The following is a 16,950-nucleotide window of genomic DNA, read 5'->3' on the forward strand; positions in this document are numbered from 1 at the left end:
GGCAATGAAGTATTGGTTAGGAGCCAAATATTTTCCATCTTCGAATATTTGGGTGTGCAGTATATGTTCCAATTACTCTACCACAACACATAAAGATAAAACTCATCATGTCGTGATGACACCTATTGTGGAACTAGGCCAGCCTCAACTCAATGCAACCCAAAAGCCTAAAAACTAAAACCAAATCATTTGCGGAAAAACTTTTATCATTTTAAATAAATTGTTTAAGACATAGTATAAAGATTCATATTACGATACAACCATCCCAAAACCAGGGTGTCACGGAGTACATGAGCGTCTAAGGTGAGTACATAGTCTATTAAAGTGTCTAAAGAGGCAACAGTAATGCAACTGGAAAATGAGAAGGAGAGTCAAGGCCTGTGAAGGCCATGCAAATACCTCAACAAACTCCACAGCCTGCAACCTCAATCAATGACTGCCACTGGGGCCAAAAGTACTTGGATCTACACACAGGGTGCAGGGGGTAACGTGAGTACACCAACTCAGTAAGTAACAACTCCAACCTTTGGACTGATAGGTAGTGACGAACTCAACCTCATCAAGGATAACAGAAATAATGTGCAGAAATGTAGGTATGTTTTTAGTTAAATAAGCAACTCGAACAGTAAAACAGAGTAGGTATGAACAAGGTAAAGAAGTGTAACTCTGCTACATCTACATGCCAATGCATGTGCTGTATGAAATGCACCATGTTGAGTACCTCATGTGCCCACAATCTCAAATGCTCGTCCATTCAGTATTGTATATGGCTCATACGGCTCAGGGAAGATCCATCCCGAAATATATACATCTCTGACAACAGTTACTCAATACTAAGGAAAATTAATCCAGCCTATGGAGAAGATCCATCTCCAGATAATAATAATAATAATAACCTCACAATCACTAGGTACTGTATATGGATCATAAGGCCCAAGGAAGATCCATCTCAGAATATATATACATCACTGACCATCAGTCTCCAGTACCGAGGAACAAGCCAATCCAGCCTCATGGAGAAGATCCATCTCCATACCAAGGGAAGATCCATCCCTAAATATAATTAATTGTGCTCATTGGGGGTGTATAGACTTTGTAGGGGCTCCTTTCAGCCCAAGCGCTATAACAAGCCAATGAAGGCATAATCAATATCCCGGTGCGACGTACAGCCCGATCCCATACTGTCACTCTATGATGACTCGGCCAGTCGTCTCATAAGTTACCGCTCCGTTTCCCCCATTTCTGCTTCTTTATGTTTTTTTATCCGTGTTATGTGGCATCGGGTTGGTCGGATTGAATCCAAAATGATCTTGGTAAGGTTTGACACACTTAGTCTCTTTTGAGGAAGGTTAAGTTGAAAAAGTCAACCGGATATTGACTTATGTGTTAGAGGGCTCGGATGTGAGTTCTGATGGTTCGGTTAGCTTCAGGAGGTGATTTAGGACTTAGGACCATGATCAAAATGAGTTTTGGAGGTCCGAAGTAGATTTAGGCTCGAATTGGGGAAAGTGGATTTTTGGCGATTTCCGGTTGGTAGGTGAGATTTTGATATAGGGTTCGGAATGGAATTCCGGGAGTTGAAGTAGTTCCATTGTGTCATTTGGGATATGTGTGCAGATTTTCAAGTTATTTGGACGTGGTTTGGTTGGGTTTTTGATCAAAAGCGTAATTTAGAAGATTTTGGAATTCTTAGGCTTGAATCCGATGCGAATTTGGTATTTTGATGTTGTTTTGAGCGTCCCTAAGGTTGGAACAAGTTTGAATGAGGTTATGAGATATGTTGGCATGTTTGGTTGAGGTCTCGGGGGCCTCAGGTAAGTTTCAGGTGGTCAATCGGACCATTTCATGATGTTTAAAATTGCAGAAAACTGATGTGTGTTGCAGAAGACTTAGACCTTCGCGTTCGCGAGTGGGTCCTCGCGTTCGCGAAGGGTCAGTTAATGAAGGCTGGTATTTAAGCCTTCACGTTTGCAAGGAAGGCTATGCGATCGTGAAGGGATGGATGTTTATGTTTTGCGTTTGCGAGAAGGGGAGCGCGTTCGCGTAGAGGAAATTGGTCAGCTGGGTTTGAGGTTGAGTTGTTCATCGCGTTCACTAGAGAGGGAGTGTGTTTGCGAAGAGTAAGTCTGAGGAACCATCACATTCGCGATGGGCGTGTCACGTTTGCGTAATAGGATTTTTGGTCAAAGTCATTTTTGTGCTTCGCGAACGCGAAGCTTTGACCGCGTTCGCGAAGAAGGATTTCAGGCCTGGGCAGAAGGTTTAAAAGGTCGTCTTGTCCGCGATTTTGGGGTTTATTTCTTCCATTGTTGGTCTTTTTTGGATCTTTTTGAAGGGGATTGAAGAGGGATTCAAGGGGAATCACTTGGAGGTAATATTCTTGGACTTAAAACTCGATTCTAATGTGAATTCCACCTAAATAAACATGGAAATTAAGCCAAAAATTGAGGAACTAGGGCTTGGAAATTTAGACCTTTGATTGAGGATTTGAAGGACCATTTAAGGTCAGATTTCAGAACTTTTGATATGTATGAAATCGTGGAGAGATAAGGAATCTATTGATGTAAAAATTATCGAACTGAGACGTGGGCCCGGGGGTCGGGTTTTGGTAATTTCGGGATTTATGTCGTATATTGATTATTTTCGCTTGGGCTTCGTTCCCTTAGCATATTTTGATGCCATGATTCTGATTTTGGATAGATTCGACGCAAGTGGAGGCCTATTCGAGGGGAAAAGTCATCGCGAGCTAGAGATTTGACCGGTTCGAGGTGAGTAATTATTGTGAATGATGTACTGAGGGTATGAAACCCCGAACTTGCACATCGTTGTGCTATATTGAGGTGATGCACACGTTTGATGTCGAGTGTGGGGTCGTGCACTATTGGGGATTGTGACTGAGTCCATCCCGGATGACTATTTTATCGTATATTTGACTGAAATCTATTTGTTATCATTATGATTTGGGCTGAATGCCATATTTGGGCCTTGTACCAACTATTTGAACCCTTCGGGGATTTTTATTGATATTTCCTCACTGTTTGACTTTATACTTGAACTCAGTCATGATATATTTCATTGTTTTCATACTCAGCCATGTTTACTATGTTTTAAATAGTTAAATAATCTTTTAAATGATAATTGGGCTGCGAATCACTATTTTACTGTTGCCCAAGGGGCTTGTGAGGATTTTGACTGAGTAAGGCCGAGGGCCTATGTTGTGAGGAAACATTTGATACTGATTATGAGGCTGAGGGCCTGATATATGTACGCCACGAGGTGGCTTTATTGATATGAGGCCGAGGGCCTAGTGATGATTCCACGAGGTAGCTTGATCTTGCGCTTGGGCCGTAAAGGGCCCCTCCAGGAGTATGTACACCCCAGTGAGCGCGGGTACCCATTGTGATGTGAGATTGAGCCCGAGGGGCTAGTATTGTTCTGATATGTTGCCCGAGGGGCGGATTTGTTAATACAGTGACCGAGGGGCGAACCTTTATGTGTTAGCTTTTCTTTATTGCATGTTAATTACCTGCTTAATTGTTGAAAAAGGCTTTTCATGAAGTTAAAATTGAGTTAAAGGATTTTTACCTATCTTTCACTGGTTTACTGTTTTAATTGTTTTACTGCTTCATTATAGCATGATTTGTGCCTTATGTGATTTTCTGCTTTTAGTCTTTATTTATGATTATTACTCACTAAGTTGGAGTACTCACTTTACTCCCTGCACCCTGTGTGCAGATTCATGCGTATCTGGTCCCGCTCCTGAGTGTTGATCATTTCCGGCTCAGGCGGATCCGAGGAGTCTCTAGGTAGTTGTTGGCGTTCGCAGCCCGGAGCTCTTCCCTATCTTAGTCCTTCATGTTCTTAGTTTTTTGTATTAAACTCTGTAATCATATTTGGAGTATTCCATTTTGCTAGATGCTCATTACAAGCGACACCCCGGTATCGGGCTGTGTTAGGTTATTTTCCGTTATTTATGTTATTAACTACTTAAACCTTGGTTTATTTGATCATGCTTAGAGTGTTTCTTCATGATTAACTGCCAAATACTTAAATGGAAAGTGTTGGCTGGCCTTGTCTTCACGAGAGGTGCCATCACGACCGGGTCCGGGTTTAGGGTCGTGACAAGTTGGTATCAGAGCCAGGTTACCTAGGTTTCATGAGTCATGAGCAGGTTTAGTAGAGTCTCATAGATTGGTACGGAGACGTCTGTACTTATCCTCGGGAGGCTACAGAACCTTTAGGAAAAGCTTTATATTCTTGAAATTCTTATCGTGTGTCCTTGATTAAGCTTGAAATGTAACTCTTTGAATTCCTTCCACACGTTCGTATGCGCACATGAGTGCTCGGTATTAGATGTGCATCGATGTCTTGTGATTCCCTGATCGAGGGGCGAGATGTGATCTCTGTGCGTTGATGTTGGGCCAGTCTTGAGGACTCGAGGCTGGATTTTTGCCTATAGCTTGATCCCTGAGCTATTGATTTGAGCGCGTGCTTCTGGATCCATATGTTCTGTTGTGTCCCTATTAAGGGAGGTAATGACTGGATAGTTATGTGACGAGTGTGATGTGACTGCAAGATGTATTCATGTGATTTGGAAGCGATAAGAAGGGTCTACTGGAGGATAGAAGGACTATTAGGTGCTCAATTTTTTTTTATTATCTTGATTTGAGGTATAGCCCCGAGTTATGAGTGTGTGAAGAACCTTTTCATGTTTTCTAGTTGGGAGTGAAGTAAATTTCATGTTGTGGTATGAGTTCAGACTCAGAAAGATTAAGTGACTGTGTAACGTTTATGATGGTGGAAGGTATACAAAAATGCTAGTTTGAGGCAAAGCCGGTGGATTATCTCCTGCGGAGTGTTTTGAGGTTGTGTGACCCTTATGTTGTATGTTATAAGATCTCATTTATAAGTGAAATATATGTGTTGCAATTTAAATTTGGGTCGCTTAAGAGAGTGGGTTTAACTGTTACGAGAGTGAATGCGAGATTTGCATAAGAGTTAAAGTACCAGATGGTCTGTGTTTCACAAGCTTATGAAGGATTGAGTTTAATCTCACTATGGTATTATGGAAGCAATATAGTATATGTGTTATGAGTTATTGCGTGTGTTTTGATCTATGGCTTCGAGCTAAGTGGGGGAGTCTGCTATTGATTAGTTGATTGCACGATTATGTGCTATGTTGGTTCCAGTTTGAGGCATTCGGGAGAATCAGTCATCGGCTTTAGCGCCAGTTACTTCACCACCACCCACCCAGCTAGCTAGGGGTGGAGGTCAGTCAGCTAGGGGTCTCCCCAGAGGGGGAGGTCGATCAGGTGGTGGTCAGGCCCGTTTCTATGCACTTCCAGGTAGACCCAATGCTATTGCTTCAGATGCTGTTTTACAGGTATTGTTTCAGTCTGCCACAGAGATGCCTCTATATTATTTGATCCCAGTTCCACCTTTTCTTATGTATCATCATACTTTGCTCGTTATTTGGGTACGCCCCGTGAGTTTCTTGTTTCACCTGTTCATATATCTACCCCAGTGGGCGATACTGTTGTTGTAGACCGTGCGTACCGGTCATGTGTGGTGACTATTGGGGGTCTATAGACCTGTGTGGATCTTTTATTATTGTGTATGGTGGATTTTGATGTCATTTTGGGCATGGATTGACTATCTCCGTATTGTGCTATTCTGGACTATCATGCCAAGACAGTCACATTGGCTATACCGGGTGTGCCACAGATTGAGTGGCGAGGTGTAACTGATTATGTTCCCAGTAGAGTAATCTCATTCTTGAAAGCCCAGCGTATGATTGGGAAGGGTGGCGAGGTGTGACTGATTATGTTCCTAGTAGAGTATCTCATTCTTAAAAGCCCAGCGTATGGTTGGGAAGGGTTGTCTTTCGTATCTAGCCTTTGTAAGGGAGGTCGGTACTGAGAATCCCAGTATTGATTCTGTTCTAGTTGTGAGGGATTTTCTCGATGTGTTTCCTACAGACCTGCCGGGCATGCCACCGGACATGAATATTGATTTTGGTATTGATACTTGGTGTCGGGAACTCAGCCCATTTCAATTTTGTCGTATCATATGGCACCAGCGGAGTTGAAGGAATTAAAGGAGCAGCTTCAGGAACTCCATAATAAGGGGTTCATTCGGCCTAGTGTGTCACATTGGCGTGCACCGGTTCTATTTGTGAATAAGAATGATGGCACTATGAGGATGTGCATTGATTACAGGCAATTGAACAGGGTAACAATTAAGAACAAGTATCCTTTGCCTCGCATTGATAATTTATTCGACCAGCTTCAGGAAGCGAGAGTGTTCTCTAAGATTGATCTCCGTTCAGGTTATCACCAATTGAAGATCATGGACTTGGATATTCTAAAGACAACTTTCACGACTTTATATGGTCATTATGAGTTTTTGGTGATGTCTTTTAGGCTGACCAATGCCCCAGTAGTGTTCATGCATTTGATGAACAGCGTGTTTCAGCCTTATCTCGACTCGTTTGTCATAGTCTTCATTGATGATATTCTACTATATTCGCGTAGTCAGGAGGAGCACGTGGAGCATTTGAGAGTTGTGTTGCAGAAATTGAGAGAGGAGAAGCTTTATGTAAAATTCTCCAAGTGTGAGTTTTGGCTCAGATCAGTGGCTTTCTTGGGGCACGTGGTGTCCAACGAGGGTATTCAGGTTGATCCGAAGAAGATAGAAGCAGTGTAGAGTTGTCCCAAACCATCCTCAGCCACAGAGATTCATAGCTTTCTTGGTTTGGCAGGCTATTATTGCTGGTTTGTTCAAGGATTCTCATCTATCGCATCGCCCTTGACCAAGTTGACTTAGAAGGGTGCTTCATTTGTATAGTCGGACGAGTGTGAGGAGAGCTTTTAGAAGCTCAAAACATCCTTGACCACAACTCGAATGTTAGTTTTGTCATCAGCTTTAGGTTCATATATCATGTATTGTGATGCTTCGAGAGTTGGTATTGGTTGTGTATTGATGTAGGAGGGTAGAATTATTGCTTATGCTTCTTGTCAGTTGAAGCCCCATGAGAAGAACTACCCCATTCATGATCTGGAGTTGGCTGCCATAGTTCATGCGTTGAAAATTTGGAGGCATTACTTGTATGGTGTGTCTTGTGAGGTGTTTACTGATCATCGTAGCCTCTGGCACTTGTTCAAATAGAAGGATCTCAATTTGAGGCAACGGAGGTGGTTGGAGTTGCTTAAGGATTATGATATCACTATATTACACCATCCGGGGAAAGGCCAATGTGGTGGCCGATGCCTTGAGCCGAAAGCCAGTGAGTATGGAGAGTTTGGCATATATTCCAATTGGGTAGAGACCTTTTACAGTTGATGTTCAGGCCTTGGCCAGTCGGTTCGTGAGGTTAGACATTTCGGAGCCTAGTCGGGTATTGGCTTGTGTGGTTTTTCGGTCTTCTTTATATGATCGCATCAGAGAGAACCAGTATGATGATTCGTATTTGCTTGTCCTTAAGGACAGAGTTCAGCATGATGATGCCAGAGATGTGACCATTGGTGATGATAGGGTGTTGAGGATGCATGGTCGGATTTGTGTGCCAAATGTGGATGGGCTTCGGGAGTTGATTTTGGAAGAGGCCCATAGCTTGTGGTATTCCATTCATCCGGGTGTAGCGAAGATGTATCAGGATTTGAAGCAGCACTATTGGTGGAGGAAAATGAAGAAAGACATTGTAGGATTTGTAGCTCGGTGTCTCAAATGTCAGCAGGTGAAATATGAGTATCAGAGACCGGGTGGCTTACTTCAGCGGATAGATATTCCAGAGTGGAAGTGGGAGAGGATCACTATGGACTTTATAGTTGGACTTCCACGAACTTTAAGGAAGTTCGATGCTATTTGCGTGATTGTGGATCGGCTGACCAAGTCCGTGCACTTCATTCATGTGTGTACTACCTATTCTTCAGAGCGGTTGGCAGAGATCTATATTTGGGAGATTATTCGTTTGCATGGTATCCTAGTTTCCATCCTCTCAGATGGGGTCACTCAATTTACTTTGCAGTTTTGGAGGTCTGTGCAGCGAGAGTTGGGTACTCAGATTGAGTTGAGCACAACTTTTACACCCTCAGACGGACGGGCAGTCCGACCGCACTATTTAGATATTGGAGGACATGTTGTGTGCTTGTGTCATTGATTTTGGAGGGTAATGGGATCAGTTTCTACCACTTGAAGAGTTTGCTTATAACAACAGCTACCAGCCGAGTATTCAGATGGCTCCATATGAGGCTTTGCATGGGAGGCAGTGTAGATCTCTAGTTGGTTGGTTTGAGCCGGGTGAGGCTAGGCTATTAGGGACAGACTTGGTGCAGGATGCCTTAGACAAGGTGAAGGTGATTCAGGAGAGGCTTCCTACAGCGCAGTCGAGGCAAAAGAGTTATATTGACAAGAAGGTTCGGGATGTGTCCTACATGGTTGGTGAGAAGGTTCTGTTGAAGGTTTCGCCCATGAAGAGTGTTATGAGATTTGGGAAGGAAGGCAAATTGAGTCCTCGGTTCATTGGGCCTTTTGAGGTGCTTCGGAGGATTGGGGAGGTGGCTTATGAGCTTTCTTTGCCACCCAGCTTGTCGAGTGTGCATTCGATATTTCATGTTTCTATGCTCTGGAAGTATATTAGGGATCTGTCTCATGTTTTGGATTTCAGCACGGTTCAGTTGGATGGTGATTTGACTTATGATGTGGAGCCAACAACTATTTTAGAGCGTCAGGTTCGGAAGTTGAGGTCAAAGGATATAGCTTCAATGAATGTGTAGTGTAGAGGTAGGCCCGTGAAGAAGGCTACCTGGGAGACCGAGCGGGAGATGCAGAGTAGATATCCTCATCTGTTTGAGGCTTCAGGTATGTTTCTTGACTCGTTCGAGGATGAACGTTTGTTTAAGTTGGGGAGAATGTGATGACCCGGTCAGTCGTCTCATGAGTTACCACTTCGTTTCCCCCATTTTTGCTTTTTTATGTTTTGTTTATCCGTGTTATGTGGTATCGGGTTGGTCGGATCGAATCTGGAATGATCTTGGTAAGGTTTGAGATACTTAGAATCTTTTGAGGAAGCTTAAGTTGGAAAAGTCAACCGGATGTTGACTTAAGTGTTAGAGGGCTCAGATGTGAGTTCTGATGGTTCGGTTAGCTTCGGGAGGTAATTTGGGACTTAGGAGCGTGATCGGAATGAGTTTTGGAGGTTCGGAGTAGATTTAGCCTCGAATTAGCGAAAGTGGATTTTTGGCGATTTTCGATTGGTAGGTGAGATTTTGATATAAAGGTCGGAATGGAATTCCAAGAGTTGCAGTAGTTCTGTTGTGCCATTTGGGATGTGTGTGCAAAATTTCAAGTTATTCGGACGTGGTTTGGTTGGTTTTTTTTATCAAAAGCGTAATTTAGAAGATTTTGGAATTCTTAGACTTGAATCCGATGCGAATTTGGTGTTTCCATGCTGTTTTGAGCGTCCTGAAGGTTGGAACAAGTTTGAATGAGGTTATGGGATATGTTGGCATGTTTGGTTGAGGTCCCGGGGACCTCGAGTGAGTTTCGGGTGGTTAATCGGACCATTTCATGATGTTTAAAATTGTAGAAAACTATTGTATGTTGCAGAAAACTTAGACCTTCGCGTTCGCGAGTGGGTCCTCGTGTTCACGAAGGGTCAGTTGATGAAGGCTAGGATTTAAACCTTCGTGTTCGCGAGGAAGGTTACGCATTCGTGAAGGGCTGGATGTTTGTGCTTCGCGTTTGCGAGAAGGGGGGTGCGTTCGTGTAGAGGAAACTAGTTAGCTGGGTTTGAGGCTGAGTTGTTCATCGCGTTCGCGAGAGAGAGAGTGCATTCGCGAAGAGTAAGTCTGAGGAACCATCGCATTCGCGATGGGCGTGTCGCATTAGTGTAAGAGGATTTTTGGTCAAAGTCATTTTTGTGCTTCGCGAACGCGAGGCTTTGACCACGTTTGCGAAGAAGGATTTCAGGCCTGGGCAGAAGGTTTAAAAGGTCGTCTTGTCCGCGATTTTGGGGTTTATTTCTTCCATTGTGGGTCGTTTTTCGAGCTTTGTGAAGGGGATTGAAGAGTGATTCAAGGGGAATCACTTGGAGGTAAGATTCTTGGACTTAAAACTCGATTCTAATGTGAATTCCACCTAAATAATCATGGAAATTAAACCAAAAATTGAGGAACTAGGGCTTGGAAATTTAGACCTTTGATTGAGGATTTGAAGGACCATTTGAGGTCGGATTTCAGAACTTTTGATATTTATGAACTTGTGGGGAGATAAGGAATTTATTGATGTAAAAATTATCGAATTCTGAGACGTGGGCCTGGGGGTCAGGTTTTGGTAATTTAAAGATTTATGTTGTATATTGATTATTTTTGCTTGGGCTTCGTTCCCTTAGCATATTTTGACGTCGTGATTCTGATTTTGGATAGATTCAACGTAAGTGGAGGCCTATTCGAGGGAAAAAGGCTTCGCGAGCTAGAGATTTGACCGGTTTGAGGTGAGTAATGATGGTAAATGATGTTCTGAGGGTATGAAACCCCGGACTTGCACACCGTTGTGCTATATTGAGGTAACACGCACGTTTGATGACGAGCGTAGGGTCGTGCACTGTTGAGGATTGTGACTGAGTCCGTCCCAGATGACTATTTTACCGTATATTTGACTGAAATCTATTTGATATCATCATGATTTAGGCTGAATGCCATATTTGGGCATTGTGCCAACTATTTGAACCCTTTGGGAATTTTTATTGATATTTTCTTAATGTTTTGACTTTATACTTGAACTCAGTCATGATATATTTCACTATTTTCGTACTCAGTCATGTTTACTATGTTTTAAATACTTAAATAATCTTTTAATGATAATTGGGCTGAGAATCACTGTTTTACTGTTGCCCGAGGAGCTTGTGAGTATTTTGACTGAGTAAGGCCAAGGGCCTATGTTGTGAGGAAATATTTGATACTGATTATGTAGCCGAGGGCCTAGTGATGATGCCACGAGGTGTCTTGATTGATATGAGGCCGAGGGCCTAGTGATGATGCCACGAGGTGGCTTGATATTGCGCTTGAGCCGTAAGGAGCCCCTCCAAGAGTCTGTACACCCCTAGTGAGTGCGGATACCCATTATGATGTGAGATTGAGCCCGAGGGGCTAGTATTGTTCTGAGATGTTGCCCGAGGGATGGATTTATTGATACGGTGCCCGAGGGGCGAACCTTTATGTGTTATCTTTTCTTAATTACCTGTTAATTACCTGCTTAATTGTTGAAAAAGGCTTTTTATGAAGTTAAATTTGAGTTAAAGGATTTTTACCTATCTTTCACTGGTTTACTGTTTTAATAGTTTTACTGCTTCATTATAGCATGCTTTGTGCCTTACGTGATTTCCTACTTTCAGTCTTTATTTATGATTATTACTCATTGAGTTGGAGTACTCACTTTACTCCCTGCACCCTATGTGCAGATTTAGGCATATCTGGTCCCGCTCCCGAGTGATGATCATTTCCGGCTCAAGCGGATCCGAGGAGTCTCTAGGTAGCTGTTGGCGTTCGTAGCCCAGAGCTCTTCCCTATCTTAGTCCTTCATGTTCTTAGTTTTCTGTATTAAACTCTGTAGTCATATTTGGAGTATTCTGTTTTGCTAGATGCTCGTGACTAGTGACACCCCGGTATCGGGCCGTGTTGAGTTATTTTCCATTATTTATGCTATTAACTGCTTAAACCTTGGTTTATTCGATCATGCTTAGACTGTTTCTTCATGATTAACTGCTAAATACTTAAAGGGATAGTGTCGGCTGACCTTGTCTTCACGAGAGGTGCCATCACAACTAGGTCCGGATTTAGGGTCGTGACACACTCAATATCAGGCTCTCGACCTCACTCAGTCATCACTCTCCAATCTCACACACACGAGCTCAAAATACCATGATACTAGCCCGAAACAACAACAACAACAACAACATCCCAGTATAATCCCACCAGTGGGGTCTGGGGAGGGTAGTATGTACGCAGACCTTACCCCTACCCCGAGGGGCAGAGAGGCTATTTCCAGGAGAGCAATAAGAGACAATATATTAGTACTATCAATAGAGTCATAATAAATAACATAAAATACATAATATAAAATACCAGAATAACAACAATATAAGAAATATAGGAAATACGAAAAGGATGGAGAAAAGGGTGTGAGGTATACTAATATCCAACCTACACAACCCTGCATCTGATACCGATCAGTGGCATCCTAAGACTAACTCCTAAATGGCTAGTGTTACTCCAGTGCGCTGTAGTAATACTCACAGACTTCCCCCTAATCTACAACCTTAATGCTCGACCTCCGCAATTCCCTGTCAATGGCCATGTCCTCAGAAATCCTAAGTCGTGCTAGGTCCTGCCTAACCACCTCCCCCAATACTTCTTAGGTCTCCCTATACCTCTCCTCATGCCCATCACAGCCAGTCGCTCACACCTCCTCACTGGCGCATCAGTGCTCCTCCTCTGAATGTGTCCGAACCATCTGAGTCTTGCTTCCCGCATCTTGTCCTCCATGGGGGCCACGCCCACCTTATCTCGAATAACTTCATTCCTAATCTTGTCCATCCTTGTATGCCCTCACATCCACCTCAAAATCCTCATCTCTGCTACTTTCATCTTCTGGATGTGTGAATTTTTAACCGGCCAACACTCGGTCCCATACAACATAGCAGGCCTAACCACTGCTCTGTAAAACTTACCTTTTAGTAACGGTGGCACTTTCTTGTCACACAAGACTCCCGTTGCTAACCTCCACTTCATCCACCCTACCCCTATACGATGTGTGACATCCTCGTCGATCTCCACGGTCCCCTGAATAACTGACCCAAGGTACTTGAAACTACCCCTCTTAGGGATGACTTGTGAGTCGAGCCTCACTTCCACTCCTGCTTCCATCGGCTCGGTCCCAAAGTTGCACTCGAGGTATTCCATCTTCGTCCTGCTCAGCCTGAAACCTTTAGACTCAAGGGCATGTCTCCAAACCTCTAGCCTCTCGTTGACGCTGCATCGTGTCTCGTCAATTAGGACTATGTCATCAGCAAATAACATGTACCATGACACCTCCCCTTGAATATGATGCATTATAGCATCCATCACCAAGGCAAATAGGAAAGGGCTGAACGCAGACCCTTGATGCAACCCCGTAACAACCGGAAAATGGTCGGAGTCGCCTCCTACTGTCCTAATTCGAGTCTTAGCTCCATCATACATGTCTTTAATCACCCTAATACAGTCAATCGAGACCCCTTTAACCTCTAGGCATCTCCATAGGACCTCCCTAGGAACCCTGTCGTATGCTTTCTCTAAATCAATAAACACCATGTGGAGATCCTTTTTCTCATCCCTGTATTGTTCCATCATCCTTATAATAAGGTGGATAGCTTATGTGGTAGATCGCCCCGGCATGAACCCGAACTGGTTATCTGAAATGGACACCGTCCTTCGCACTCTCATTTCTACCACTCTCTCCCAGACTTTCATGGTGTGACTCAGTAATTTGATACCCCTATAGTTGTTACTGCTCTGAACATCGCCTTTGTTCTCATACAACGGAACCATTGTACTCCACCTCCACTCTTCAGATATCTTATTAGTCTTGAATATAATATTAAACAACCCAATAAGCCATTCCAAGCCTGCTCTACCCACACACCTCCAAAGTTCAACCGGAATTTCGTCTGACCCGGTAGCTCTGCCCCTCCTCATCGTACGCATTGCCTCCATAACCTCATCGACCTCAATGTCCCTACAATAACTTAGTTCATGTGGGCTGTTGGCATTCCTCAATTCACTTAGCACAATATCCTGATCCCCTTTTTCATTTAGAAGCTTATGAAAGTAGGTTTGCCATCTCCTCTTAATCTGGTCATCCCCCATCAAAACTTTGCCGTCATCATCTTTTATGCACCTCACTTTGTCCAGATCCCGAGCCGTCCTCTCTCTCACCTTAACTAGTCGGAATAACTTCTTCTCCCCTCCTTTGTTCCCTAGTTCCTCATACAGACGAGCAAAAGTTGTCGTCTTAGCCTCAATTACTGCCATCTTCGCCTCCCTCCTAGCTACCTTATATCTCTCATTGTTCGCTCTCCTCTCCTCCTCTCCAGAGCTCCCTACGAACCGCAGGTACGTCGCCTTCTTCGCTTCCACTTTATCTTGGACAACTGCATTCCACCACCAGTCTCCTTTGTGGCCACTGGTGCGGCCCGAAGATATCCCTAACACCTCTCTCGCCGCCTTCCTTATACAATCAGCCGTCGTCAACCACATAGTGTTTGCGTCCCCACTACTTCTCCAAGCCGCCATTGCCGATAACCTTCCTTCCAACTCCTGAGCTTTATCCTTAGTCAAGGCGCCCCACCTAATCCTCGGCTGGCCTCGTACTGACCTCTTCTTCCTCTTTGTCCTAATACTAATGTCCATTACCAAAAGCCTATGTTATGTTGCTAGGGTCTCACCTGGGATAACTTTGCAATCCTCGCACAACCTTCTGTCGCATCTCCTGAGGAGTAGATAGTCAATCTGAGTCTTCGCCACCAAACTTTTATAAGTAACCAAATGCTCATCCCGCTTCGGAAAACTTGAGTTCGCAATCACTAGATCGAATGCCTTGGCAAAGTCCAACAGCGAAGTTCCCCCTCCGTTCCGCTCCCCAATACCATAGCCGCCATGCACCTCAGTATAACCAACTGCAGACGACCCAATATGACTATTGAAATCTCCTCCTACGAATAACCTCTCCGAAGGCGGAATACTACGAATGATGTCATCCAACCCCTCCCAAAAACGCCTTTTAATCTCCTCATCCAGGCCTACTTGCGGTGCGTACGCGCTAACGACATTTAAAGTACACTCACCCACCACCAATTTAATAGTCATTAGTCTATTATTCACCCGTCTGACCTCTACCACCGACTCTCTAAGATGGTTATCTACCAGGATACCCACTCCATTCTTACCCCTCAGGACTCCAGAGTACCATAACTTATACCCATCCACGTTTTTCGCCCTCGATCCAACCCACCTAGTCTCCTGGACACACGCTATATTAATCTTCCTCTTCTGAAGTATCTTCGCCAACTCTATAGACTTACTCGTTAGCGAACCTATGTTCCATGACCCGATTCTCAACCTATAGGGTCCCTTGCCCCTCTACCTCCCCTACCTCCCATCCCACACCCTGACCCCGACCCCCCACTCTGTCCCACCCGAGGACATGCCCTTAATCTATCATCCCAGATTGCAGCCACTACACTTACGACAAATATCAAGAAGACTCACTAGCCCGAAACAATGATATGATATGCCAAATAACAATAATCGAGACTGAGACATGATATAATATGCATGAATAGGACTGAGTATTGAATATCAATGAAGCTAATGATATGACAGCAAGAAATGACCCCTCGGGTCTTAGCAGTATCAGTGTGAAGCCTTAACATGATAACTAGCATGATTTACAGCTCATTAACTTAGTCACATAATCACAACATAGATACTAACAAGAAAGAGCCACTAAGCGGTGCCCTGGAATGATCCATGCTGCAATTCTCACGGTGCACGCCCACACGCCAATCACTTGGTATTTGCGTCACCTCAATAGTAATAATAGAACACATAGTTCAGGGTTTCGGACCCTCACAACCAAGTTTGGAAGCGTTACTTACCTCAAACTAAGCTAAAACTCTAACCCGCGATGCCCTTGCCTCTCGATTCGGCCTCCAAATACTCTGAATCTAACCAAAATTAGTATATTATCATCAATATACGCTAAAGGAATGAAACACATACGAAAATTATCAAATTAGATCAAAAATCCCGAATTTGCTCAAACTTGGCCCAAGGGACCACGTATCAGAATTCGATAAAAATCACAAAACTAGAAAGCTCTTTCGCTCACGAGTCTACCCATATCAAATTCACCAAAATCCGACGTTAAATGTCCATCCAAATCCCTAAAATTGATTCTCCAATTCTCTTCCATTTTTTCCCAATTTTCACCCTAAATTCCCAAATTAAATGATAAAAATCAAGAAACAATCATAGAATTTAACCAAATTTGAGTGAAGAACACTTACCCCAATCACTCCTCTGAAAATCCCCTCCAAAATCGCCTTCTCCCGAGCTCTCTATTGAATTTTGGAATTATGAACTCAAACCCTCGTTTTTAAACTTAAACATTCTACCCAGACATTTCCTTAATCGCGATCGCGGAAACACCCTCGCGATCGCGAAGAACAACTTTGCTACCTTAATATTTTACTCTACATGACCACGTTACTCCACACGCGAACGTGATGCAGTGGTTCCTCTGACTTACGTGATCGTGATTGACCCACACAAATGCGAAGGGTAACGCCAGCTTTCCTCTGCCGCCTTATATGTTCTACGCGAATACGGCCTGGCCCACGCGTTCGCGTTGCACAACCTGACTGACCTACGTGATCGCGTCCCATTCTCTGCGATCACGAAGAGTTAACACAGCTGGCCTCCCATTTTCCCTACACGATCGCGAACCTCCTCCCGCGATTGCGATGAAGAACACACCAGCTGTAGAACACCAGCAAACCAGCAAACTCCTTAAGTCCAAAAATGACCCGTTGAGCATCCGAAAAACACCCGAGGCCCTCGAGACCTCAACCAAACATGCCAACACATCCCATAACATTATTCAAACTTAGTCGAGCCTTCGAATCACTCAAAACAACATAAAAATACTAAATCAACCTCGGATTCAAGCTTAAGAACATCTAAATTTCCAAATTCCACAAACAGCGCCGAAACCTATCAAACCTAGTCCGAATGACCTAAAATTTCATACACACTTCACAAATGACACTATGAACCTACTCCAACTTCCGAAATTCCATTCCAACACCGATATCAAAATTTTCACTACCGACTGAGAAATGCCAAATTTTTG

At 43.7% G+C, this 16,950-nt stretch overlaps 1 protein-coding gene across 1 annotated transcript; it reads right to left on the reverse strand.

The window, feature by feature from the left end:
* Positions 1 to 14,462: 14,462 nt before the first annotated feature.
* LOC138881381 (uncharacterized) lies at positions 14,463 to 14,903 on the reverse strand. Its single transcript, XM_070161603.1, has one exon. It carries the CDS (start codon positions 14,901 to 14,903, stop codon positions 14,463 to 14,465), a length of 441 nt encoding a protein of 146 aa, XP_070017704.1.
* Between the last annotated feature and the right edge of the window lie 2,047 nt (positions 14,904 to 16,950).

This window comes from Nicotiana sylvestris, chromosome 11, assembly GCF_000393655.2.
Source record: "Nicotiana sylvestris chromosome 11, ASM39365v2, whole genome shotgun sequence".
Classification (NCBI taxonomy): Eukaryota; Viridiplantae; Streptophyta; class Magnoliopsida; order Solanales; family Solanaceae; genus Nicotiana; species Nicotiana sylvestris.

What these genes read in the sequence shown, in the direction of transcription:
- LOC138881381 (XM_070161603.1), bottom strand. Translation starts at nt 14,903, where the DNA reads ATGACTATTAAATTGGTGGTGGGTGAGTGTACTTTAAATGTCGTTAGC.